The sequence below is a fragment of the Pezoporus occidentalis genome, unplaced genomic scaffold (assembly GCF_034315485.1).
Source record: "Pezoporus occidentalis ecotype Australia unplaced genomic scaffold, CSIRO_AGI_Poc_V1 ctg59, whole genome shotgun sequence".
NCBI lineage: Eukaryota > Metazoa > Chordata > Aves > Psittaciformes > Psittacidae > Pezoporus > Pezoporus occidentalis.
This window is the reverse complement of record NW_026915932.1, coordinates 2303922-2331312: the sequence shown is the minus strand read 5'-3', so window position 1 is coordinate 2331312 and position 27391 is coordinate 2303922. Positions and strand designations below refer to the sequence as shown.

The window sequence follows — 27391 nt, the reverse complement described above, 5'->3', positions numbered from 1 at the left end:
ACCTCAAGGCAGATACACATCAGATAAAAAACTCAGAACACAAAAGACAGGGGCAAAGCAGTTTGAACCAGAAATGCAGCTGATGTATCTGGACCTTATTAAAGCATTTGATACAGTGCATCAGAAAATTGGACTTGAAAAATTAATTCAGATTTGCTTGGATCTAAGGACTTCCACGTGTTTTGAGAAATAACTGGAAGTTGTAGGGCTATGAAAGTGGCAATAACATCAGTTATTGGTTATAACAAGGTCGGTACCTGTGCTAATTTGACATATACTTTGAACAATTAATTAATTCAATAGGAAGATGATATTAACTGGGAAATAGTAGCTAGAAAAGAAAAAGGGGCTAGACACACCAAACTACCAGAAACATACATTTATCTGAGCAAATAAGATGAGATTTAGTGTAAAAAATGGAAGATACCAGAGTCTGGAAGATACCAGAGTCAGATGGATGAAAATTGTCCAAATTCATCAGGGATGATACACAGTACTGGGAAAAGTCCCCCAGGTGACAGGGCAGGTTAGCTCTAAGGTGGCACACTGCTGTGGGCTTTCAAAAAGGGGTGGATTTTGGCTCCTCATGCCAAAGCAGCTGTGCACTATGGACAGTGACAGCAAGTGTCATTTTCTGTCTTCTTTTCGGAGACTGAACCTAGATTTTTAACAGACTTTAAGTCACCTCCTAGGATAAATTGCAAAAAAGATCTGGCTCCTTGTACAGCGAATGTTCTTACTCTTCTCTGTTTGACTTTATCCCATTATTTCGGTTCATGCTAAGCCAAAAAAACTTTAAGGAAGCTCCCTTTTTGCTAGTTTTATTGTTCAACAACTTGTGGACAATCTTCAGATCTGCCAACACAATTCAGCAGTATGTACCTTTTCATCTTTCCGACAGGTCAGTCTTTCTAAACAGCACTTTCCCTGTTTGGCTTGGATCTGCGAGAATGCTCAGGGCTCAAGAACAAAGTCCTAGCACACAGAAGAAGGATCCAGTACTGAGAACAGGGAGCCTCCCCTAGCACTTGCAGTGAAGCATACCTGATACAGCTTGTCAGACAGCAGGAGGGAAGATGTCTGAGCAGAGACAGCTCAGTCCAGAGCTGATGCTCCTAAGATGCATCTTTAGCACCATGGTGCCTGAAGCATGGGCCTTTCCTGCCTAGAACCATTCCCACCTGCAAGTGCATTTTCAGAACTACACATGAATAATTACTTTTATGGCCTCTGCTACAGCTGAAGATAATGGATTTACTCCAGACTTCCCTAATGTGACAGAGCAGAATTGGATTTAGTGAAATCCACCTGATTGTTTAACATATGACATCAGAAGCTATGAACACTTTATTGTTTGGATTGCTTTTCATCAAACTGGGCAAAAGCTCTCCATCTTGTAGCCATGTCAGTATATAAATAAAAACATCAGGGGCTACTTCTGCCTCTGGTTTCCAGAACAAAACACCTTTTATTTTCACTGCGCATAATGAAAGAAAATCACCATGCACAGGAGGTTCTTCCCGAAAAGAAATACATGTTAGCAACGCACTGAACAGATGTTAACCTGACATATTAACCCTTGATTAGCCGCGTTCGCTGCCCAGCGCATGTTTTGTAATCCCAACGCACAATCACACTGGGTAACCCTCATAAACTGTGCAATCAACAGAACGATGACAAAAGCGCAATTCAGGACTAAAAAGCTACCCGGAATAGCCCACCTACGGGCACCGCGGCTGCACCGGCAGCCCCCTCCAGCTGCCCCGGGACGCGGGGGGCCGCGCCGGGAGAACGTCCCCGCACCGGCGGCGGCTCCCGGAGGCGGGCGGCGCGGATCCCGCCCCCCGCCCGCGACAGCCGCCAGCAGCCGCCAGCAGCCCCCGGCAGCCGCCAGCGGGGCGGGCGGCGCAGGCAGGCGGCAGCCTGCCCTCCTTCGCTCCCTTCCCCCCGCCTCCCGCCGGCCCGTGCCGCAGCCCGCGGGCGCGGCCAGGAGGCGGCGGGGCCGCGGCTACCCCCGGCTCCGCGCCCGCCTCGAGGCGCGGCGTGGCGCGGCCCCGGACTCTCCGCCTTTCCGCGGCTTTCTGTTCCCAGCTCCGGCGAGATGTTATGGCAGAGCCGGCGCAGAAGGGCGGCGTAGGGCAGGGCGGGCGGCGGGAGGATGAGGCGGCGGCGGCCGCCCCCAGCTATGAGGACTACGAGTGCAAGATCTGCTACAACTACTTCGACCTGGAGCGGCGGGCGCCCAAGCTGCTCGAGTGCCTGCACACCTTCTGCCAGGAGTGCCTGAGCCAGCTGCACCTGCGGGCTGCCCAGCAGCCCTCCAGCGATGAGCCGGCGCCCGGGCCCGGCCGCCCGGCCGGCGGCTCCCTGGCCTGCCCGCTTTGCCGCCACCGCACGGCGCTGCCCGACCACCGCGTCCACAGCCTCCCCGTCAACACCAAGCTGGCCGCCGCCTGCCCGCCGCAGCTGCGGGCCCGCGACCCGTTTCCCCAGGACAGCCTGCCGCCGCTGCCGCCCCGCCGCCCGCCCCGCGCCAGGGAGGCGGCGGCTGCCCTCGCCTCGCAGCCCTCCGCCGGCCGGGCCGGGCCGCGCTCCTCGGGCGGCGGCTACGAGAGCTGCCAGAGCTGCAAGCGGGCAGCGCTGAGCGCTGGCTGCGTGTGCGTCGTCGTCTCCTTCCTCTCTATGGTGGTGTTGCTTTTCACCGGCCTCATCTTCGTCAACCAGTACGGTGGCGACGCCGGGCCAGGCGCCTCGGCCTCGCCGTCGCCGGTGGGGCCCATCTGCCTCTCGGTGGCCAGCATCCTCGCCCTTTTCTCCGTCGTCGTCACATGGCTCATCTGCTGGCTCAAGTACCGGCCCGAGGCGGCGGGGGCGACTGGCGGGGCGACAGCCAACGGCACCCCGCGGGGCCGGGCGGCGATCGCCCGCAGGAGTGACACGTAGCATCGGCGGAGCGGAGCGGGGCCGGGCCGGGCGGCGGCGGGCGATGAGGGTCTGAGCTAGGATGGGCGAGCAGAGCGGAGCAGGCTGTAAGAGGACCCGCGGGTCGCTGTGAGGGAGAGCGCGGCCGGGCGGCCCTGTGTAGCAGGAGCGGGTGGGCCGCGGCCCTGCTCGCAAGGTCCCCTTGTCTAATCGGTGTTAGCTCGGACACGGGCCAGGTCATGGCAGTCCTGGGTGTAACGGACCTGCCCGGGGAGCGGCGGGACCCAGGCACCGGGCAGGGGGACACGGTGTGTCTTGGGAGCCAGGCCAGCCCCGCGGCTCTGGCACAGTCCCAGGTGGTGGGGATGGTCTGCAGGGGCGAGGGCCCGATATGGAGGGAGGGAGGGCAGTACGCCTCTCCAGCAAAGATATCTCGAAGAGCCTCCCCGGGGAGCTGGGGCTCCGAGGCTGGCGACCGCGCTCCTCGCCACCTCGGTTGGGAGCGCACCGAAGTTTGGGTGCTCCCTGGTGCAGAAGGACACGTTCGCAACTGAAAGCAGACTGGCTTACTGTTGCCCCCACCTGGAAGATAATTGGAGAGATTCGCTGTGATTAGGAGCAGAACAGGATCACGATGTTAAATGCGTTGTGTTTTCCTTTTTATGAAGTTAACAAGTACATACAGAAGAAGCTGTAACATAAATGTATTATCTCGAGGAGACTGAGCCAAAGTTTCCCTACAATGTATTGAGTACGGTTTTGTTATAATTTTATTAGAAGGCCATCGGGCCCTCTGCTGGTTGCTTAAAATAAGCTTTCTTATTTAGTTCTTTGAAATTCTCATTTAATGTGGGAGACTGAAACAGTACAGTGCACACTTAAAACAATTTATGGAAGATGATTTAATTAATGGAGCTCTAAAATAGAGCTAAGAGACTCCTGTGGTAGAGAGTAATGTTTCACTGGCCACTGATTCCAATTTTTGCACAGTGAGAGAAGCCCACATTAAAATACGGACTTTCATCATCACCGTAAAAGTGGATTGCGGTAGCATAATTTGTGTGTTGAACATTTACCTTTGAGGTAGCTGTAATAAGACGGTGGTTTTCCTTCTTGGTAAGTTTCTGTTCTGTGTTACGAGTTTCTGTAAAGGCCGGTAGAAGATGATTCTGTCCTGTGAGGTTGGAACATCAGAGATGTCTTTGAAATGTAACAAGATGCTCATAATCCGAAATGGAAAAACGTTGCCCTGCAGCTGGTCTTGTAGTATATTAAGGAGAGCACTCTACATAGATACTGTTCTGTGTTGCAGGATAATTCATTTGGTGCCTGAATTTTTTTAACTTAATTACTTATAATCTATTATATTGGGAATAAGATAATGCTGCTTATTCCGTGTTTCGAAACAGTACTGTAATGGAATGAGGTAATTATTTTCGTGCTTAACAATTCAAGAATTTTATGAGTGATCTTTTAGTGTGTGTATTTTGCAAGCTGTCTGCATGATACTCTGACACGTATCCTCTTAATAGACCTTTACTTGACCACTTCTATTTATCACAAGTGCAAAGGAATTTACTATGTAGAAATGTAAAGACAGCGGGTGAAGTTGTGTGATGTGTTTTATGACTGCACAAGTGGTATGTGCTGTGCATTGTCTTGGTCATCACAAATCTGTGAAAAACAACCCCCTGGCACCCCCACCAGCCCAAGTGGTATTTATACAGACTCTGTTGCGATGGATGCAGTTCATGGGAACAGTGTATGATTTTTGTGTCACTTATGTCTATTTAAAAAGATCCGCACCAGCCTTTTAAAGTTGTATATCAAAACATAGAGGCCCTGAGGAGAAAAATTACTGGGTTCAGCTGCAGTTCTGACTGTGGTTCATGTATTTAGACCAGTGTTTTCCAACTGAGAGTTGCTCGTTAGCCGTGTAAAAGGTGTATGCCTCCTAAAATCAGGCCTGACCATTAGCCCCTGTTGACTTCAGCAGTAGTTGTGGATGTTCTGCACCAAAGAAAAATCATGAGACTTTTGTTTAAGCATCTAAATGAGAATTTAGATGGTTGACTTCAGGTACAAACCTTTGAAAATTTTGGCCTTAACCTCTCTGTTCTTCAGTTACTGCATCTGTAAAGTTTGATAATAGCATTGACCTACCTCACAGGCAAGATGTGAGGCTTTATTTATTAAAGTTTTTAAGCAATTGGAGATCCTTGAAGAGGAGGTGCTATAGAAGTGAAGTATTATAAATGATGCTGTAGTAAGAATAAATATATGTAAATTAATGGACATAAACAGCAGCAATGTTTTCTGAGAAAAATAAATCTATAAAATATGTACATGTGTACATCGTATACGCCAATATATGAATTACCTGTTTGTGCTTCTACTGCAAACACAGCATGCATATCCTCATTACTGTTCCATCAGGTGAGCGCCAGTACCTTGCAGTTCAGATAAGCCGGGCCAGCAGTCACTGCTATGACTCCATCTCATGCAGGCATGCTGAAACCAGCTCTGAGGGCCCGTAAAGCTCAGCTGGAGCTTGCTGCATAGTAGTTCTGCATTGCTTTATTCCTGTGGGCTTTCCAGCTGCACTGAGAGCGTGGCTGTTGCAGGTTTGCTGCCCGCACCAACGTGGGTATGTTTACAGGAGCTGCAGTCGCAATTAGGTAGCTATGCCCTGAAATACTGATTGCAGTAAGAAATGTATTGTCCGTATTTTATTTTGTTTTCTTTCCCCAACGTAGTTTTATTCTTGCCTTTTTTTTCTGTAAACAGTATTTGCCATTTTGACTAAACCAATGGTTTCAACTGGGATCCATGGACTACTAAAGGATCTGCAAAAGGTAAGTAAGAAAAGCAAATTGATCAACAGAAGCTTCAGTTTGTTACATGAGGGTGAACTTTAAAATGTTTAGAGGTTGGCACGTTGCAAAAAGTTGAAGATCACAGGCCTAAACAGGATTTTCAGGCTTACTCACAACTGAATGCTCATATTACATATCAGGTTCCTAGCCATATATTTTCAAATATTTCAGAGCCAAATTAAAATGGACAGTCTGATCTTATGCCAAACCCTTCTCTGCTTATGCAAATTTTGGGAAACTCCACTGGTTTCAGGAGCATTAGTCTGGATCCACATCACAGTACCAGTCAGAAAAAAAGTCGCATTGTATACATTTCTGGCTACTGTAGAATCCCAGTATGACATTTGTATTTTGGGTTCCTTGGAGTGTACAGATTGCTTGTCCAAAGCCAAACTTTGCTTGAGTTTCAGTAAAAAAATTACAGAAACAGAAAATCTGTGTGGCTGGTGGTGTTTTATTACTGTAGCTATTTCAGTCAGAACACTTGTGTTTTCTAATTGCTTAAAAAAGCACAGAGATAGGCAGGTGAAGGGGTACACCTCAGTTACACTATCCACACATCTTGCAGAAGAAAACAGTGCTTTGGGGCACTCTGTGGGAAAGCGGAGAAGGCAGGGTATGCCACTACACCGTGGGGAAAAACATGGGAAATACAAGCTGCTGGCTTTTTTTTGTTTGTTTTGTTTGGGGTTTCTTTGTTTTGGTTTGGTTTTTTGCTGTGCAACATTTCTCTATGTTAGACAGTCTGGGGCACAAGCAGCTACAGCCAAGAAATGGAAGCACCAGGGAAGTAAATGAAGGCCTGACTGTGAGGATTTCTGTGGCTTCTGTGAGATCACAGGCTATGTGAAGTCTGAAAGATCTCTAGTTTCCTGTTGTGCCAAAAGATCTTTTTTTTTGTTTGTTTTTGTTTTGTGGCAGTAATCCCCTATTGCTCTGCCTGAGCAGAGCATACCAGACTCCAAACTGGAAGGTTAGATTGACTGTCAGGTTCATGGTTTGGGCTCGTCTGCCAGACATCCATGCTATTGGTCCAAGAGAGGGAGGAAAATGCAGACAGGAGGGCACAACCCAGTTTGTCAACAGAGCCTGGGTGGTAGGTACATGCAATAAACTCTTGTTTTTCCATCTTGGCTGGGAGAGTGGCCACCATCTCTGCTTGAGAGAGGTCCTCACTGGAGCTAACTGTTTAGTTAGCTGATAAAGCTCAGTATATGCTACTGTTGGGGAGCTGCTGCCATTTATGATGTATGGGAATGCATTGGGACAATCACTGCCACATCACAACTTCACTTCTTTCATGTTGCCCTTCTTGTGCTCAAGAATTCAATTTCTTAAGAACCGTTATCTTTTTAACATGTCATGTACTTTCAGTGCCACATTGCACAAATTTTCATTTCTGTACTCTCCGTTGAAAGTGTCTCTGGTAAATGCTGCAGCTTCAGGGAAGAAATCAGATTAATTTCTGCATCACTAGCCCACAAGTATTAAATAATTGTACAATCTTAATTTGCTTAATGGCAGGTATTCGTGTTTTTGAAAGGCAGGTTTGGTAGAAAAACACTTGAGTATTCCATAAATGCATGGGAGGAATATAAACCTCAGTTACTAGTTTGGTTGGTTGATAGGCCTGCATACAGAGGTACTTTTGTATTCTTTTACCATGTAAAATGTGACATAGAAGTTACTCTCATATTTTCAATCATTAGAAATGTACCACAAAGCTGAATGATAAAAAAACTAGCCAACAGCAGTGGGTACTGAGTCATGCATCCCTGCAAGTTAGAACCATGGCCTGAATTTCCTAGAGTGGCCAGTAATTTGCATCTTAATTCATTTTTGTCTGGGTTGAGACAGCATTTTGGAAGCACAGTTTTAAAATCAAGCTCAATAGTAATATGGCGGGCAGAGAACCCCGAAAGACCACCTTACTCTCAAAAGTGAGGTTCTATCTGCATTTATGCTTCAAAGAACAGAAAAGAGTAAGCCTCCATTATTTTTTCCTTGCACTGTAAAAATACATTATTAAAATATGGTGGATCACAGCTGACTATGGAAATACTGTTGCTTCTTACCTTAATGCTCTTCTTTTGTAGCTCAGATTACTGTTCACAGGGAGTTAAGTCTGCTTGTGAGTATCATCCCAAAGTAGCTAATTGTGTGTAACACTTTGTATATGCTGCCTTTTGCAAATGATTGAAGAGGCAGCTGCCTGTGCGCAGACAGATACTACAGACTGAATAATATGGGTGTAGTTACGTGGTTAATGTGGATTTTCAGTTGTAATCTTACTTCAGTGAGTGATTTCACTGGAGTGGGTGAACTGTTCCAACTGGCCAAGGCTGCTGGTTGTGCAAACAGGCAAAACCCTGATGAATGGGAATTCGAGGGGTGTGTGAACTACAAGTTCCTCTGTGTGCTATTGTGTATTAACACCTGGTGCCAAAAGCCTTTACTTAGGGGAGTAGTCTATGTGAATTGCGAGGGAAGGTGCTGTTGCAGCTCTCTTGCTCACATCCATGACTGGCACAGTCCAGCCTCTTTCCCATATCCCTGTGTTCTGTGTGTCAGTGAAAATAGAACAACTGCTGAAGAAGACAGTATTTAAATACGAATGTGAACGTCATTCAGAGGAATGGTTATTAATCATCTCTGACCTGCAGGCTTAAGCATAAACAGTGCATTTGATATTAATAGGTTGTGGATATGTTTATGGACATGATACTGAATGTCTAATATTCAGTGGAAATAGAAGTGTAGGAGAATGGTTTGTGTAACTTTGTCAGAGCTCTTCGTGTGCACTTAAATCCTCCTGAGCTCAGTGGTCCTTTTCCCTGTGTTACAGACGTTTTGTAGAGTGTCCCTGGCTGCTCTACTAGTCTAGAGAATATGTGACACCTCACTGGAAGTTAATTAATTTTCTTAGCATATTATATTGCCAAAGAAAACATTAATCTTTGTATTAAGCTCTGCTCGTTTAAACCACATCAGAGGTGGCTCCCTGTCAGTTGTAAGTTTGTGCAAGATCTTCACAGAAACATCACAAGAGTTCCCTTCATGTTACAGATGGTTCTAGGAAGCGATGGGTCTTTCATGGCTATGATTTCTAATGTTTCTGAAGGATATTTAAATTTGGTGTCTCACTTTTATAAAAGCTAGAAGACCCTGCAACTTATTTTATACAGTATTTTCTCTGGGAGCATGCAGAAATTGAGATCTTTGGAAGAAATGTGACAACTGCATTAGCAAAATGCGGTTTCTGCCATGGGGGTACGTAGATTCATACTAGACACATTCAACTACATTGATCAATTTAGCATAAAATACTTCTGCTTGTGTTACAGCGAAGGAGCAATGCTGGCCCTCCATTTAGCGTGTATCTCTACTTACTGAAACCACCCAGGTCCGAAGCTGGCCTCATAGCTCTAGCTCTGAGCTGCTCTCAGGCTTACTTTTCACATGCCGTGCAGATTGTGAGATTTTGAATCAAGGTGATTGTATTCCCTTACAAATAGCTTCAGCTGAGAAATATCTCAGTTAGTTTAAGGAGATTTTCACTGTAAACAAATACAGAGAGGTTGACTTGTCTCATTGGAACATGAAATTTGTGAGGAATAGCTGGAATAATAATAATAATAATAATAATAATAATAACTAATATTATCATCATCATTCCCCAAACCTTCTCCTTATTTGCCAGGGAATCTAAATCTTAGACTGCATCTCATTACAGGTCCAGCTGTAAGCAATGTTTCCCCATACTACCCCTTTGTTTAACCATTGAGCAAAATCTAACAAGTCCGTTTTGGCTATTATTTTGTAATCTTTTGCTTAATAACAAATAGCAATAACAGCATTTGGGGTTTGGAAGGTTTTTTTACTGGCTGAAATACGAGAAATATGCTTGAGATATAGATCGAAATTTGCTGTACTTTAAAATGGGAAGAATGAAGCTTTTTATGACTTAGAAATTGTGGTGGTGAGCCACAATGCCAGCTTGATTTCCACATTGTAAATAAGGACTTGTTAGTTGCATGGGTAATATTGGGGGACAGAAAAATATTCTTCTGTGGGGAAAAAAAAAAAACAAAAACTATTGAAAACTTTCAAGCAAATGAAACCTTAAAAATACAATAGAAACCACATTTTCTTCTACTCGGTTAGCAAGTGATTCTGAGAATAAATATAGATCTCCTGGTATTTCTGAAGTATCAAAACCGCATTGAAAATAGGTGAGATTATAGTTGTTCTGGAACATACTTCTGCTTTCCTTTTGAAAGACTGGGAAAAGCCTCTCTTTGATGGCATCACTCAAAGCACTGTTCCAGATATTAGCTGGGCCATGCTGCCCCCCAAAACCCCCCTCTAATTTCTTTGCGGGCGGTTGTTTCACCTTTCACCCGAGGCAGACCCACCAGTCGGGCCCCAGCCCCTGCTCCCAGAGCAGCTCTGCTGCCGGCGCCGGGACTTAGGTGCCCGCCGGGGGGACCGGGCTCTGTCGAGACCTGCTGGGTGCTCCTCCCGGAGCCGCAGTGAGGCTCGCCCCGAAGGGACGCCACAGCCTGTGGTGAAAGTGCCCCAGCCCCCAAATCCTGCGCTGTTTTTTCCGTTATGTTGCAGATAGACAGACGCCTGGCAGGGACAGAGCCAAGCTCGGCGGGCAGCGGGTGCTTTCATCTGAGCACGGGACTGGTGGCGGAGCGGAGCAGCGGCACCAGGCGCCCCTGGCCCCGGCAGTGCCTGCTGCGGGGAACCGGGAACACTCCCCGCCTTCCCCCCCCCCCCCCCCCCGAGGGACAGTGCCGGGAGAACTCCGGCCAGGGCAAGGGCATCGCTGCGGCCGGAGCCGCCGCCGGGAGCGGCCTCCCAGGGCAGCCACGGAGCGAGGGGCCGGCTCTCCTTGGCCTGCGTCCACCTTTTCTTCCCCTTTTATTTCTTTCTCTTTCTTGCTGTTTTTCCTTCCTTCCTTTCTTCTTGCTCTCTCTTTTCCTTCCTTCCTTTCCTTCCTTTCCTTCCTTTCCTTCCTTCTCTTTCTCTTTCTTTCTTTTCTTTTTATTTCTTTCTCTTTCTTTCTCTCTTTCTTTCTCTCTCTCTCTTTCCTTCTTTCATTTCTCTTCCTCTCTATTTCTGTTTCTCTTTTCCCAGATTTTAAACCAGTGCATCATTAAAAAGAAAAAAAAAGAAAATAATAAACGGTGAAATCATATAGTTGCGGGAGAAATACCGGTTAATAAATACAATGTCTGTGATAGTAGGGCTGCTTTCCCCTTAATATCGTTAATTCCTGGCAGCATCATGTTGGACAGCAGGGCGGGGAGGGAGGGATGTCCGGGATGGAGGGCTAGGTGCTTGCCGGTGCACAATACATGCTGGTAGAGCAGGAGTGGGCCACGCGTGTTCGGCCCCGCTGTGAAAACTCGTTCCGAAGGCAAATACATTAGCCCCAGCCTTGGGTCCGTGAAGCCTTCACGGTCTCTTCAGCAAAACTCCAGGTGGAAATCTATCGTGATGCTGCTGGAATTAATCGCTACTGGTGTTTTTACAAGTAGTTAACGAGGATTAGACGCTTCCCTCCGAAATGGGGCTGTTAACTGCGGGGGACGGGGGACGGGACGGGACGGGGGACGGGGGAAGTAAGGGAACGCGAATTTCCCCTTCGGTGGGTAAAACTCGCAGGTGGGAGCGGTGGGGTTGGGGCAAGGTGGGTCTCACCTCCCCAAGGTGGATCCGAAATTCGGCTGTGATCCCTAAAATCCCAAATCCGTGCGTAACGCAAGCCTTTCCCCCCGTCCTTCCGCAGGGGAGGCCCGGCCCGCTGCAGCAGTCCCCGCTCCGCCGAGCCGAAGCGCACGCACACGCCGCCGCTTACTCTTGCCCCCCAGGACCGGGACCGCACATGCATCTCTGCCCTCGTCCCAGCAGGCATGTGGTAGTGTGGAGTGGCAGCTGTAGTATCGCTTACTGGAGGGTCTGGTAGTAATCAGAAAGGTGAGGGCTTACTGAAATACATGTTGTATTTATTGCCAGTTTAGAGGGAAGGTGAGAGCGGCCGGTGCCGCAAAGGGAGCCGTTGGTAGGGTTAAGTGTTTCGGCTTGTCCCACGGCCAGCCCTGCCGGCCTACCGGGAACTGCGTTTCGGCACTTCCCGGGGACCAGCTCCCAGAACGGGGCACGGCCGGTCCCCGTAAGGCCACACCCGTCTGCCGGCGAGCAGCGGAGGCTCTCACTGGGATGTTTGCTCCCTTCGGGTCGCCGATGTAGAGAGCTGCCTCGGATCTACCCCGCATGGAAACGCTTTGCTTTCACAGGCCAGATTTCCCTTCCTTTCGTGGTCCTGGCAGGAGTGATCACGCTGACACACCCGGAAGAAAGTGCCTCTCCCCAACACCCCCAGGCAGCGGGGCTCCGACGTGTGCCCGGGCTCGCCTCAGGGGATTCGGGGGCTATGGGGTGTCCTGTCGCCCGTCCTTGTCCTTGCACACAGCTACTCTCGTGCCGAGCAGCCTCTTCTCGGGCTGCCCAAAGCTCTGTGGCTGTAAATTAATGAAAACGTAACAACTCGAGGGAAAAAAAAAGTGCGTGGGGGAATTTAAGACGGTGCCGAGAGACGTGCGGATGGGACATAAAAGCGATGGAAAAAGGTTCAAAGCTTTCGGTGATGACTTTTCAACCTTTATTTATGTGCCTATTAATGCAATATCCATCATGGAGATACGCATCTTTATCCTTTCAACTGATATGCTGGGAATCAATTGGATATGCAGATTACATTTCATAAGTTTCCAAATGTTAATCTCCCCGGCCCTTTGCTGGTAATTTCTTTTTTCGCCAAAAAGTATTATGTTTCTGCCCTCCTCCGCCTCCCCCCCCCCCCAAAAAAAAAAAAAAAAAAAAAGCCTTAAAACAATTAATCTTAAGGCTACTTACTTGCTAAGGCTTGGGCCCAAGAGCCGGGCAGAGGGCAACGCCTCTGCCTGCTCCGTCGCCAACCCGGGGCCTTCTCGGGGCACCAGCCCCCATGCTCCGCCAGAGCGGAGGGGTCGCGGCGACGGCGGGGTTCATTAACCCCAAACCCCGGGCTCGACAGGTAACGAATGTCCTTGGACACTACTGGGACCAGGAACGGGATGTGGGGAATGAAACAACACTGCCTGAAGAAGCTTTCCTTGCGAAGGCTCTGTGTGAGGACCTTATTTCTAATGAGGAAACTGGGCTGTACAGGGCTGGCTGTCCCAGTAACCGGCCTCTTCCCTAAGTGCCGCCGCCCACGAAACGCCGTGGGGTGCTATCATCCACAGCCTCCCCGTCCGGCTCTATCCCCTCTCTCCCCCTCATCTCTCCTCCTGCTCAAAGCAGGGCTTTTTTAACCATTCGTATCACTCTAACCCCCAGACTGAAACAATACTGAAGTTTTTGTGTTATTCTACAACTCGCCGTCGGTCTCGGTCAACAACTCGACACCGGTTTGATTTAACTCTTCTCCTGTCTGTGGCAGACATCCCGTCCCCCCACAGTCTCACTTGCTGCAGAGAGGACGCGGGTGGACCCGGTCGGATGGGTGAGTGGCTGCAGGAGCCCTACGCCTGACCCGCCGGGAGGTTGTAATCCGCTGGGCATCGCACGCTGCCAACGGCCCGGCTTGGAACCCTCAAATGCTCTAGAGGAGCGCGAGGAGGAGGGAAACTTGTGGAAGGAGAAGTACAACAGGCACTGGGTGAAACCGAACCGGCCCGAGCGGCCCGCGTCCAGAGCTCCCGAATCCAGGGGTTGCTTGGGAGGTGTTCATGGCAAGGGCAGAGTGGAGCAGGAACCAGGCTTACCACACACACTTGATTATGCCAGTCTCTTCTTCTTCTCCTCTTTTCCCTTTATTGTCTCTTTCTCTCCTCTATTACACGTTTCTATTTAGGAAGCTGAACTCTCCCCTTCACCTCCCCTAGAAGCTGTTAGGCAGAGAATTGCTTTGGAAATCCTTATGAGAAATTAATGTATGATGTATGAGCACAAACCAGGAAACACTATAATTGATTTATTTCTAACAGAGGGGAAAACAGTAGTTTTTATCGTTCAGAAATGATTGCTTGTGTTCTTAATAGCTCTAATTTTCACTGTCCATTTGATGTGCTGCAGGTTTAATATGGAGCATTTACTAATCCAATTAAAAGTGCACCTGGCCTGGAAGAGCTCTATAATTAGCAGAAGCACTTTTAGCTATTTCCACTGGAAAACCGTGAAATCATCTCTGCTGGCCTAAAGGACTGTAATATGGGGGTGGGGGCGAGGAGGGGAGGGAGGAGCAGGGCCAGGCATTCCTGCCTCATCTTTTCCCCTTGCTTGTTCACCAGTCCCCGTGCGGGAGGATGCGGGAGGCTTACCGCGGCGCAGTCGTTGTCCAGTAGCGCAGGACAGCGAGGGCGATACTAGGTGGGTTTCTCACCGCTTCACCCTCCCGTCCGGGCGAACCCGGCCCGGAAGCCTGTCCTGGGGGAGTGGGACTCGGCCTTTGAGGCTCGGGGAAGGCTCTGGGCCGGTGGGTCCCCCGCTAGCCGCACGCGGCCGGGAGCAGAGTGGAGAACCGGGGGGGGCCTCCCAGCCCCGCTGCGACCGGAGCGGCGACGGATCCGCCGCGTACGGCGTGGGACCGGCCTTGCCGGGGCTGCCGTCCCCGGGCCCACGCGGATACACGCCACGTACACGGATGCGTGTCTTTTGGGGACCGGGGGGAGGCGTTACCGTAACTCACGGTAACTGCCGAACCCGTCTCCCACGCCGCGGTAAGCTGCTCCGCTCCTCCTCCTGCGCTGGCGATGGGTCTGGATGGGCTCCATCTAGGGGGTCCATCCTCTCTGGGTGGACGTGGGTTACCGACCCAGCATCGAGGTGGCGGCCACCAGCCCCTGACGAGGGCTGGGACGTCTTCGGCTCCCACGCTCTGGGCCGCAGCGGTACCAGTGGGGCGGAGGGTCACGGAGGCGCTGGTCGCGCCATGTGCGCTCCTATGAGCCGCTGCCTGAGGGCAAATTAAATCCTAGATAGCTTCCTCTTGATTTCCTTTTTAATAACACTTCTACCGTCTTTCTTCCTCGAGTAAAACACGCGTGGCAAGTAGCGGGGTGCGAGCAGGACTAGCGGAACGTTTCCCGAGCGGACGGCCGCGGTCCGCGGCTCGGCTCCGGCAGCGATTTCATGGAGCTGAGTTTCCGCGAGGCTCGGCCGCGGTTTTCTCAAAGCTTCGGTCATCGGGGAGCTTTGTAAAACACAAACGCTGTGTAAAACGTACGCTGAACTTTTACTGTCGTGTGAATTTGACTGCCAACCTGCTCGTGGGGTGTGCGGAAAGCTACCCGGGTCAGAGCCGGCGGCCCCGCGCGCTCAGGTTTTGGGGTTTGCTTTTGTGCATTTAAAACGTAATGGAAACCGCAAGGTCTGGTGCCCGGGGCGTGCGGGCTGGAGCGGGCGGACCAGGGGCCGGAGCTCCCCGGGCGTGCTGCGGAAGGTCGGGCATTCCGGCTCCACCGCCGCCGAGTACTCCGGTGCGGAGCCCGCGGGCAACGCTGCTGTTCCCGGGCCCCGGTGCCTGAGCCGAGCCTCTGCCTTGCCCTCGGAGGGCGGATTCTCTCCTTATTCCAGCTCCGGATTTCTGCCTAAATAACACGAACTCCGGCCCTTTCCTTGGCCGATAGCAGCTCCAAAACGATCGCCTGGCCAGTGAAGGGGCAGCGTACTGGGAGCATAGAAAACATTGTTTCCTTCATTTCAAAGGGGGAAACCTGAACGATTCTCATCCTTTTGATTGATTAAGGTCTTGAATAACTTGAAGGTCGGGAGTGACAGTCAGTGAATAGACTATTGCAAATAAAGAGCACTGTGGAAAGCTGGGCTGGCACTTCAGAGTGTAAAGGAGGCGAGTTTGCTGGCACTTACCAAGTTATAAATAAAAGGCCATGCACAATAGTACCTTCTCTAAGGACAGACAGTCTTTACAACACTCCTGGCGTCATATCCTGCTGTGGTCACTTCAGCTCCGAGGCAGACTTTACCTCTTTTATTTTTTCCAGCAGTTTAGTTTGAATACTACAATAAATTCCTGGGAACAAACGCTTGTTAGTGAGACTTCACCACGCACCGCCTCTCACCCATGCACACACGCATATGCACACTCACGCACACGCGTGTAACGCAGGACATATCTAGTCTCATTGATTTTTAAAAGTAGAAATCCCCACGGACATCTCACTGGCAGCTCTTGCTTTCGAAAGCGTTACACCGTTTGGTCCAAAGATGTTTCTTATGGACGGAGAGAAATCTCGGTGCAAAATAAGTAAATAGAAGGAAGTGTTTCTTTTCCTCTTAAAAAAAAAAAAAAAAAAGAAAAGTAAAGAAAAAGCCTCAGGAAAGTTGTTCCTCGCTGCCCCCTCCCCCCACTAGTGCCCGGCTAGCGGAGCCAGGACAAGGAGCACTTCGCGGATAGCGAGGCAGAGACTGCCCCTTAGTGCCTGGCATTCCGTCTGGGGCGGGAGGCGGAACGGCGGAGCCCCGCAGTGACACGGGGTCCTTACGAGTGCGAGGGCCGGGCAGCCCCCGGCTGGTGCTCCCCTCCCCGGGGCCGGGGCTGCCGTCGGGGCACCGAGCAGTTCCCCACCGCCGGGCGTTCTCTGCCCGCGGCGAGAGGGCTCGTCCCGTACGGACAGCGGCGGGGCTGGGCCGTGCCGGTCACGCTGCCGTCGCGGCGGCCGGGGAGATGCGGGAGAGCCGCCCCACTCACCCAATCAGCGGGAGCGGCGCGGCCGGGCCGGGCAGCGGCGGCCAATCGCGGCGGCGCCGCCGCGGAGCCGCGCCGGGGACGGAGCCGATAAATGCTCCCGGCCCCGCAGCTGCCGCTCCCCGCTGCACCGGGGACAGGGACAGCGCCGCCCCCGCCCCCCCGAACTCCCTTCCCCGAGCCCAGCCTCGCGCCCGGCGGGGCTCCGGCTCCGGCCCTCCCGGTGCGGGGCAGCAAGGGTCACTGACAAAGGGGCAGCGGCGGAGCTGCCTCCTCCCCGCCCCCCGGCGGCATCCCCCACCCCCTCCGGGACCGCTCCTGATTCGGTGGGACCCGCTGACAGCGCGGGTCTCTCCTAGATCAGCCCTCACCTGGATATAACCCTGTCGGGCCGCCGCGATGACAACTCTTGCTGGAGCTGTCCCCAGGATGATGAGACCCGGGGCCGGCCAGAACTATCCCCGCAGCGGGTTCCCGCTGGAAGGTAAGGCCGCGCCCGCGCTGCTGCCGCTCAGGAAAGGGAGAAAGTACTCTGTGCCGGGAGGCCGGGACAAAGCAGAGTCTCGAGAGCCGGGGGACGGAGGACTGCCGGGACGGCCTCACGGCTCATCCCCCGGGCTGTCACAGCCGCCGTCCAGCGGCAGGGCTTGAACAGTAATTTCTCTGGCCCGACACTGGGGCCAGCTGCAGGCCTGGAACCCCAGGAAAGCTCCATCCCGGCCGGTGAGAGGGGAGAACAGACCGTGAGGTCGGCGGGGCAGCGGGCCTTGATTCCGCTCTGTAGTAGAGTGACGGGCTGTGATTCGGGGAGTGCAAAGTTAGGGAAAAAGTGAGGAAAAGGGGGAAAAAATGAAGAAAAGCCCAACCAATAAAAGCAATGCAAACGAAATCGAAAGGGACTCTAGAAAAGAAGGTACGTCCCGGCTGGGCCGGGCCGTTGCAAGTGGCGGTTCTCGAGCTCCAGGCCGCTGCTATGAGAGAGCCCCGCAGCACCGGGGAGCCCCGCAGTTCCTGCCGGGAGCAGGACCGGGACCTCAGCGGCTCCCATCGAGCCGCGGGCCGGCCCCGAGCCGCCCAGGGAGACAGCGGGCCTCCCGTCCAGATTCCCCCTTCTTCGCGGGAGTCGGGCAGGCCTCGACCCCCGGCTCCGGTGTTAGTGCAACAGGTGAAGCGTTGCAGCGTTGTAGTTGCCGGCGGGCCCCGGGAGCGCTGCGGGGCGGCCGGAGAGGGGAGCAAGGGGTGGCGGGTGGCGGCGAGTTGTCTTACAGAAAAAAACAATAACAAGAAGAAGACCCAGCAGGGTCCGAAGGAGATGTTAACGCCATTTCCCCCTCCTGCCTCCCCTCCCCTCCTTTTCTAGTCTCTACTCCTCTAGGCCAGGGCAGAGTCAATCAGCTCGGAGGAGTGTTTATCAATGGCAGGCCTTTACCCAACCATATCCGACACAAGATAGTGGAGATGGCCCACCATGGTATAAGGCCCTGTGTCATCTCTCGCCAGCTGCGAGTGTCCCACGGCTGCGTCTCCAAAATTCTCTGCAGGTACCAGGAGACGGGCTCCATCCGACCGGGGGCCATCGGCGGCAGCAAGCCCAAGGTGAGCCCCTCCGCGCCCGCCCGAAGCCGGGCAGACCCCGTCCGCGGCGGTGGGGATGGAAGCCCCACCGGTACCCAGACCCGGGTGGCGGCACCGTGGCGTTTGCAGGCGGGAGGCAGCACCCCGGGAGGGCCGGGGGGACCGGGAGGCCCCGGCGTAGGAGTAGGCAGTCACCGCTCGCAGCACCGCCTGTTGCTCTCACGCTTTTCAAGGCTTAAAAAAACCAGCTGGAATTCGTGGCGATGGCTTTGTTTGGTTTTATTAAATAATGAAAACGCTATTTTAAGTAATAATTTCTCAAACGAAACTAAGGCGGAAGGGGTCGATTTCTGACCGCCTGGCTGTCCGGAGCCCCGAGAGCCCCACGCTCAGCGCCGGGAGGGCCCGGTGCCACCGGACCGGGGAAGCGGTCGGTCAGATGCCAGGGCTTGCACAGCGCGGCGGGATCGGGCGCGCTCTTCCTTCCCTGCGAAGCGCGAAAGATTTACCCATATTTCTGCCTGTCTACCTGCCTGCTGCTCCTTCCCTGCTCTATTTTTCTGTCCTCCCCAAAGCTGTGTATATTTATAGCTACGCCGCTGAAAAGTTTGGGCTCACAATAATGCAGGCAAATATGGATCCTTGTCTCAAGATCAGCCTCCTCCCTCTATAGGTTTTCACTCCCACAAAAGCAAAGACTTGAGTTTCTGATTAACGTTGATGCTGTATTATTTTCCCCTCACTTTGCCGCTTCTAAGGTACTGATGCCTGAACTTTCCCTTTCGGTGTTAGGACTAGAGATAATTTCTTATAAGCGTGTTATCCGAACGAAAGACTGTTCCCAGCCGGGAACCTTTGTTTGGTTTGATTTCGGCTTTATTTGAAAATCACGAGGCCATTGAAGAAACCCCTTGGTACTCGGAGCTCACAGCGGTTTATTTCGCTACTTTTTATTTGGGGCTGCAAACTTTGTCCAGCCGAAACTTCCCTGACCTGGAGGCTCGCTGACACGGAGTCCTCTTCTAATTGGGATCTAGAATTTCCCCGGGATTTTCTTCTCGGCCGCATGGCAGGGGGTGCTGCCTGAGCTGGGATTTTCCTTGCCGAGGGCTCGATCCCTCCTTCCTCTGTAATCCCAGAGGATTCTCTTGGAACTTTCGTTTAAGCCGAGGGGTTCTTGTTTTACGCGGACTCGTTGTTACCTGTTATGTTCCCTCGGATTTTAACCTGCCCTTCCTCGGGATGTTTTATAACGGGGTTTTAAAGCAGGGCTGCTGCCGGCTCTTGCTGGTAGCGGTGCGAGGCAGTGGGGAGGCTCAAGCAGCCCCTGGGGTCCCGGCGGCGGCAGCCCGGGCTCCCGCGGCTGCTCCCGGCCCTTCAGACTGTGTCCGTTCGCCTTGTCTTTACTGAAGCAGGTGACGACGCCGGATGTTGAGAAGAAAATCGAGGAATACAAGCGGGAAAACGCGGGAATGTTCAGCTGGGAGATCCGGGACAAACTGCTGAAGGACGGTGTGTGTGACCGCAACACGGTGCCGTCAGGTACGGAGCGGCGGGACTCAGACACATCCCGGGGGGCCGGGGCTGGGGCCAGTACGAGAAGGGCAACGCGATATCCGGGGCAAGTCCCGTGCCCGGAGGGATCGGAGCCCCGGCCGGGCTAGTGCCCCTGGAGCGGTCAGCGTTAGCACGCTAGTACCGGCACAGGCGTCCCGGGGGGATTCCCGCGTTCGGCGGGGGTGTTTTCAATTAGATCGCAACTGCATCCCCTCCCCTCCTTCTCCCTCTGCCTGCCCGCCGGGCTGCCGCCGCCGGAGGGCTCGGGGGTTGCCGAAGACCCGGCGCTGGGAGCCGTGTGCCGGTGGGCTGCTGGGGAGGCCGGGGGGTGTTTGCGCCACGGTGCTGCAGCGGTGTTTGTGCTGGTATCTGTGGGCTTTCCTCACCACCAGTGCCCGGGCTTGGGGGAAAGAATCTTGCGTAACCGCTGTGCCAGAGGTGGAGCGCGGTGCGGGACGGTGCCTGTGAACACCCCCGCGAGGACGGAGGGGAGGGCAGTGGGCGGCTGCACCTCCCGAAGCCCTGAATGGCAGTGGCCGGGGGGTACACGGGGGCAGAGGCATTACTGGAGCTCTCTGTCCCCGTCCCGGCCGGAGCGGGGGAGTGCTGAGGGTGAGCCACATCACAGCTCTGTGCTCCCCCCGAAGTGAGCTCCATCAGCCGCATCCTGCGGAGCAAGTTTGGGAAAGGCGAGGAAGAGGAGGCCGAGCTGGAAAGGAAGGAGGTGGAGGAAGGCGACAAGAAGGCCAAGCACAGCATTGACGGCATCCTCAGTGAAAGAGGTAAAGTCCCATTTTCCCCTGCTCTGCGTGGAGTTCTGGGACTGGACAGTGCCAGCCTCGGTTGCTGGTGGGTGTCAGTCACCTTCTCCCAGGGCTCGTCTGTCCTGGGGCCTGTGCAGCAGACAGCATAGGGCAAGGAGTACGGCTGTCCCATCGCATCCCATCCCATCCTGTTCCCCCAGTATGACCCTGAACTGTGCGGGAATGGCTCAGAGGATGGGGCAAAGATGGGGTTCGCCACTAGTTTGGCTTTCAACAGCAGGGATGGGGCCAGGGAGCAGGGAGGGCTGGAGCCGGCAGTGGAGCCCCTGGCACAGGGCATTCCTGGCCCAATCCTAGCAAAAGGCCACAGCTGCACAGAATGGGTGCTTGAAGCCAAAGGCCATGGAGCCTCGAGTCTCTGCAGGCGTGGGCAAGGCAGAGAGCCACAAGTTTAATTTCTTCTCCTCTTAAACTGCTGGGAAAAGGTTGTGTTGGTGCTTGGCCAGGGGCTGTGGGGAGGTTGCAACCTGAACAAGGCAAAGGGCTGTTCTGGGGCAGCCACTGCCCCTGCTGCAGTGGTGCCCGGCTCTGTGCCCGGCTGGGCCAGGGCGAGGGACAGACGAGGGCCCGTCTGGGCCGCCTGTGCATGGAAGTGGCTGCCCAGCACATGCACAGGCACTGGAGAAGGCGAGACAAAAGTACCAAATGAGCTGGTCAAACATTTGTACAACTTTTCCAGCTTTTACAAAGAAGGCCTTCTATACACAATCTACACTTGGAGATGAACTTGGAAAACAAAGAGGGGGGAGTCCATTGAAACTCACACTTTGGCTTTGCACAGACAAAGCTTCAGCTAGCAGCAGCTTGATGTGAACAAAAGAAGGCAACCTTTTTATAATTCAAGGAGAAAAGAAGAGAAAACAGCCCCACAAAAGGCTGAGAAAAGACATTATGGGCTTGCAATGAGGGATGAATTATTCAATGAGCCCCTAATAGCTGATGCTCCACTCAGTTTTATGGACTCTCCACTGTGGAAAAAATAGCTGTTTTTACCTAGAAAAGTTTCTAGCATTTCTAGACATCTGGAGGTGCTGAGTGCCGTTCAAGAAGGACAATTGAAACCTGTCCTTTAACAGTTGGATATCACCTTGTTGTGTAAGAACAAACCTGCATTCCCTGAAACTTAGTTTTCAACTCTTGTTATTTAAGTGTTCAGGAACTTTGTAACACAAACAAGTTTGTAATATAAACAGGCAGAAAGATACTAAGGAAGTAAGAGATTTTTAAGGCCAGAAGGCATAGTTTGAGTGCCCAGCCTAGCTGCCTGTATAGGGGGACCCCTATATGGATCCAGAGTTGCTTCCAGTATTTCCTTCTCCAGAGAAATTGTTCTGAGATGGACATGCACCAAGGGAAAAATAGCTAAACTCAGGGCCCTAGCTGTTAAAATAACTAGTTCTGCTTTCCTGAATTTCTCAACAGAGATTAGAAACAGAAGACAGGAAGCCTTGATAACTGTAATTAATAGAGACAGCAAAAGAAAAACTATTGTATAAGGTAGAACCTACCCCTCTACTTCTCTTTGAAACAGTCTTCCCGTTCTTTGCTCTTTAAAGCATGGCTCCTGATCTACCGTAAATCAATGTCTGGGCACATGGCTGTTGCAACCAGCCTGGTGGAGCCCCGAGACTTGCGGGAAAAGCACTGGGGCCGGCAGTGCCTTGCTGCAAGCAGGGGCTCCCTCATGTTCCCCATCACGGTTGCATGAGGAGGCTGCATTCTGTTCTCTAACACTCTAACATAACCTCTCCTTCACTTTCTGTGGTCGTGAGTGTCCTACTTTGCTTCTTTTGAGTTTAATCAGTGGCAAAACTGCCCTTGACTAAATGAGGTAGTGCAGCCCTATCCTCTCCTTGCACATGAAGTTTTGTGCTGGGTGAACATGGCCAGGCAGTTCTGTGCAAACAGCAGTTTGATAATCCTGTCTCTTCTGTGACAGGGCTGGGAAGGTTTGGCAGTTGGAGGGACAGCGTGCTCTTCCCCGCAGCAGCGCCCTCTCCCCCTCCCTGACTAGCAAGCTGTTGCTTAATCTTATTACTGGAGTGGCCAGGATGCTGCAGTGTGAGAGCTGCTTCCTAAGAAAGGATTTCTTACCATACACATGGTGTGTGTATAGTGTGATACTACAGGGACAGCACACCAGTGAACTCATCACATAAAAAAAAAACACCCTCCATAAAATAACGTCACTACGACTTTCTGTATCTGGCCAACAAAAAAGTTTCTATTTTGACTACCACTGCCAGCAGAGGAGCTTTGATTTCAGTCCATCTATAAAAATCTTCAGGTCAGATCCTGCTCTTTTATTGAAATAACTGGCAGATTTTCTGAGGATTTTGATGCTGCAGGATTGTAATTGCCAGCACCCACCAGCCTGGTGTGGCAGAGGGTGCCTGCCTCTTGATGCCCTCTCTGAGACTAGGGTTGATTTCCCTATGTCCAAAGGGTATCCTGGCAGTGTGCAGCAAAACTCCTGCATGGTAGTTCACTGCTGAATGCTCTGCACAGGAGTGCTCCACATTATGCACTGAAAAAAGTGCTCAGTTTTCTGAGTATGAGTGGGTTTTATAGTGCTGGTCTCAGGGGCTCGAGGTGTTCCTGCAGCAGGAGTGTGAGTACAAGGAGACGTAAGGGAAGGCTGTGGGATAAGTCAGAAAGCAAGTCCTGGGGCTGAGTCCAGAGTGGGCACTTGCCCTCATGCTCAGGAGCACACCTCCGGTGCTGGACACTTGCTGACATGTCCTGAAATCCCCTCCTTGACATGGGCATTTGGGTGGCTCAGGGTCAGGCTTTTTTTCTGAAGGCAAGAATAACAATTGTCATTTTAATGGTACCTAATTCAAGACCTGGGGAGTAATTACAGCAGAGTGGGAATAGAGAGAAAAGAAACATGGTATTTTTAATAAACAGGTGATAGAATCAGTATGCCATTTGGCTTGGGATTCCTCCCGTCACATATATATAAGCGTAGGTAAACTTTCATACGTCCCGCTGTGATTCTGTGTCAGCCTCTGTCCACAGACACTTAAATATGATTCTCTGGCCAGCGTTTACCATGTGCATCCCACTTTGCAGTATTTCAACACTTCCGTCACTGTCACTCTCTACCCTGATTTTGGATATATATTTAATGAAAGCCTTTGTTGTTGCTGTCCGTACCAGGAAGCTGATAATTCTATAATAGCATATCTATATTTCCGCATGCGTGATAAATTTCTCTTAAAGGCATAAGCCATAAAATAAAGAACATGAGAGAGAAACTTTTGTGCCTTTATATGGCACATCAGGGCATATTTTTAGCATAACTGCTACAGAAGAGGGAGCTGCTTGTACCTTTAGCGGGAGTTACACACGGCATGGTTTGCTGACTAATCTGATAACTCCCCCTTCATAAGATAGCTGTTGTTTTCTGGCAGAAACCGGCGGCTTTCAGCGCTCAAACGATGGGGCGTAGAGCTGGTCCTCGGGCCTGCTGCGAGCGGGCCGTGCGGGCTGGGGCTGGGGCTGGGGCCAGGGCCGGGACCCCCCTGCCCGGCCTCAAAGGGGGCCTCTGTTCCCAGCCAGCGGAATTGGCCCCCGGGCCCTGTCCTGGCTGATCCTCCCTCAGTCATGCGCACCCGTCCAAAAAGGGCCCTACTCATCCCAAGCCTCTACCCTTGGCTGTACTGAGAGCAATTCAGGCTACAGCAGACTAAATTGCCTCCTTTATTTCCTTCTTACTTTCATCTTGGACCAAACCCTTCCCCCCCTCTCCCTCCCCTTCCTCTTTTCTTTTTTTCTGTGTGCCTGAGGCTCACATTAATACAGTTTCGGCACCACCCCTATTTTAGTGTGTGTATGTGGAGTTTGAAGCGGGGAGGGGGGAAAGGGACCTTAGCACAAAAGGCCTGCTCAGCAGCTAGAAAGTTCAAGCTGCTGCTGCTTCTCTAGCTGTGTGTTGCTTTTCCTGTTTGCAAGTTTTGGGAAACATTTTTGCTTTGTACTGTAATGGAATTAGAGGACAGATGCTGACTGTAAATGGGACACGCGACTACCAGCCCCTAGCTTAAATATTTAGATGCAATGTTACAATTACTGACTTGATGCACAGGCTTTGAAGTGGTGGCACATGATCTAAAGGGTAGCTCAGGCTAGATGGGATTGCAGATGTTTTGATTACAGTTGGTCAGTATCATGCAGCCAGTTATTTTTAGGTTGTAAAACTAATAAAGGCAGTTTATTAAGGGACAGGATTAGCATGCAGGCACCAGATACTGCTTTGAGTCATCCCATTCATTTCTGCATTGTAGACTGCTGGGTTAGTGGCCAGAGCATGGGGCAAAGCGGACGCCGATTTAGACTTTGCTTGTGATTTTCTGATGCAGGGCTTGTTGTGATTTTGCTCCAGCATCTCGTCCCAGGGCACAGTGGTAAGAGGACTTATTTGCTGTGTGAAATACTGTTGTGTCTTACGCAATGTGTTCTCCTGCTCAATGTTCCTGGTAAAGATTCACTTATTGAATGAAATGTGCTGACTGTGGCTGCAGGCAGTTATCTTCTTGAGACTGGAATTTCATCACTAGCAGGTTTAAGAAATCAACTCATGTAACTTGAACAGAATTTTGTTTCTGAGGTTCTCAGGAACTGACAAGAAAATAGTGCTTAATTAAGAAAAACTCCTAATTGACTCCAGGATTTGGCTCAAGGCAGATAGTGCTAACAGTATTTTCTGTCTGTCTTTTTCCCCTTTCTTTCCTCATATCCCAGTAGTGTGTGAGATTCCAGTCCTGGACAGAAAAGCCAGGAGCTGCATGAGCACATACCAATGTAGGTGATACTGCACAACCCAAATACATTTTCTTCTCCCTGACCCATCATCTCTGTGGGGTTCTGGGCCAGGCTCCCGCTTCCAAATCATTATTTTGAGCTAATCATAATGACTGATGACCTCAGCGATCAGTGCTGACCTCACCATCAAGCGAGAGCACAACGTCCCAGCACGCTGAGCGCTTTCAGAACATTGCTAAATGTTTGTGTTTTGGGTGACTTCAGAGTGGAGTTCTACTCCAGAGGTGCTGGGAGCAGCCTGTGCCCTCCTGTCTTGAAGGCAAGCTGCGGGACTTTGAGGAGAGTGCTAATTGTCAGACTAACTGCACATTAATATCCTTACATAAGCGCTAGTCATACTTCCAGCTTTGGGAAGAAAGGGTGTTACTCACTCTGGCAGCGTCTCTTTGAAATAATATACAGATACATCATATCCCTGGATTTCATGAATGATGATTTCATTCATGGATTTGCATTTTTTGCCATCTTAGGGACACTTTCTTCAACTTAAAAAGAGTTGGCACTTGTTCAAATAGAACTGCTGTGGGCATCGCTTCCAGTTTTTCTAATTGTGTATATCTAGAACAAAGGCAAATGTTATTTTAGCAAGTGTCAGGGTTGCTTCACACGCATCAGTAGAACCACTTGAATTTGTACCAAAGCTTGCATCTTATTTGGTTGCTCTGAAAGTCTTAATAATCTAATAGTCTCGTCATTATTGAAAGGCTGAGGTAAGAAACATGGGTGGTTGACTTCAGTGTGGCTAGGACTTGATTCAGAAACGTGACTTTTATCTTTGGCTTTCTGGATTCTCCTATGATTGTAAAATCCTTGACGTCAGTAGGAATTTACCATGGTAGAGATCAGGCTTTTCTTGAAACTGGCTCTATAATGTGCTGAGCAACTGCGGCTCGAGGGGGAAATCCTCAGGTTTAGGGTGTAAAATGGGTTTACTGGATCGGGTATCAGACCTCCATTTCTGTAAATGCCCTCATATGCGGGTAACAGCGAGGAGTCCCACTCAAAGAGCCTATTCATGTGTGTAAAGTTACTCACGTGGGTTGGGGCAGGCAGGAATGGGGCCCAAATTTGTTCTGTTCTGTTAATAGAAAGTGCCCAATAAACAAGAGCGTGACTCTAATCCCGAGTGAAACTCTCTGGCAAAACTCTTATCGAGGGCAAAGATCTCTTCATCTGTGTTTACACAGAGGTAGTGATAGAATCAGCAGACAGACAGACAGGGCTTTTAATTAGGTAAATAAAAAACTAATTAGCAGTTAATGCTGAAAGTAAAAGTTGCTGCTGCTGAAATGCTTAAACCGGATTTTTTTCTGGGTCTGATTTCAAATACTAATTTTCTTTTGTATCAGTCAAAGACAATGCTTTTATCTAACACTTACTTGGGGAAGTTTTAGTTTGGTATTAGGCTTACTTATTGATAAGGGTTGGAACAGGGTTTAGAAGAGGGAAGCCAATAAAGTTGATAGTGATAAATTATCATGAGTCCCCAGAGCTGTGTAATAAAACTGCAGTGGGAAATGAAGCAGAACTACAAAGTGCTCTCTGGTTAATTTAAGAAGAAATTGAGTGAAACACAAAGCAATAAATCAGAGCAAGCCAGTCAATGTGAATTTCTCCATGTAAATGTCACTTTAAATCCTATGTAACAAACACATGTGGCTAGAGAAAGAACAAAATATAGAAATAAAAATGTGGGATACTTCCAAGTGCTCCCCAAACACTGAGCTCTGGCTAATAAAAATGATGTACAGTGATATAATTCACCACAAGACCTTGTTTAGTGTAGTGTGAGCACAGCGTTTAACTTTACTTGCCCTGGAGTACTCCTGCCCCATGCTGTTAAACTAATTCAGTTTAAATCACTCTGCCTAGAAAAAAAAAAGTGAAGCATAATGAAATTAAAACTCACTGAGGACACATTAAAGTGTGCCATGTGCCGAGATTATTTAGTTAGTGGAGTTTGATGTAATTGTTGACAGGTCATTTATTCATCCCAGTAAATAAAGATTCACGAACTATTACAAATGTGCATATATAACTACTAGGAC

General features: G+C 50.8%; 2 protein-coding genes across 5 annotated transcripts in view; both read left to right on the top strand.

The window, feature by feature from the left end:
- Positions 1-1973: 1973 nt before the first annotated feature.
- Positions 1974-6236, top strand: LOC134174171 (RING finger protein 223). Its single transcript, XM_062638861.1, has one exon. It carries the CDS (start codon positions 2107-2109, stop codon positions 2941-2943), a length of 837 nt encoding a protein of 278 aa, XP_062494845.1. The 5' UTR covers positions 1974-2106; the 3' UTR covers positions 2944-6236.
- Positions 6237-16731: 10495 nt separating this feature from the next.
- PAX3 (paired box 3) overlaps positions 16732-27391 on the top strand; it is an 80322-nt gene continuing 69662 nt past the window's right edge. For 2 of the 4 annotated variants that reach the window (XM_062638858.1, XM_062638855.1), the window contains exons 1-4: positions 16732-17044; positions 17921-18156; positions 19551-19677; positions 20340-20474. In XM_062638858.1, the coding sequence (XP_062494842.1) occupies positions 16960-17044; positions 17921-18156; positions 19551-19677; positions 20340-20474 (583 nt within the window). In that variant the 5' untranslated portion in view covers positions 16732-16959. Of the gene's footprint in view, positions 17045-17920; positions 18157-19547; positions 19678-20339; positions 20475-27391 lie in introns of all 4 variants that reach the window. The other 2 variants (XM_062638857.1, XM_062638854.1) reach the window with 1 other exon arrangement.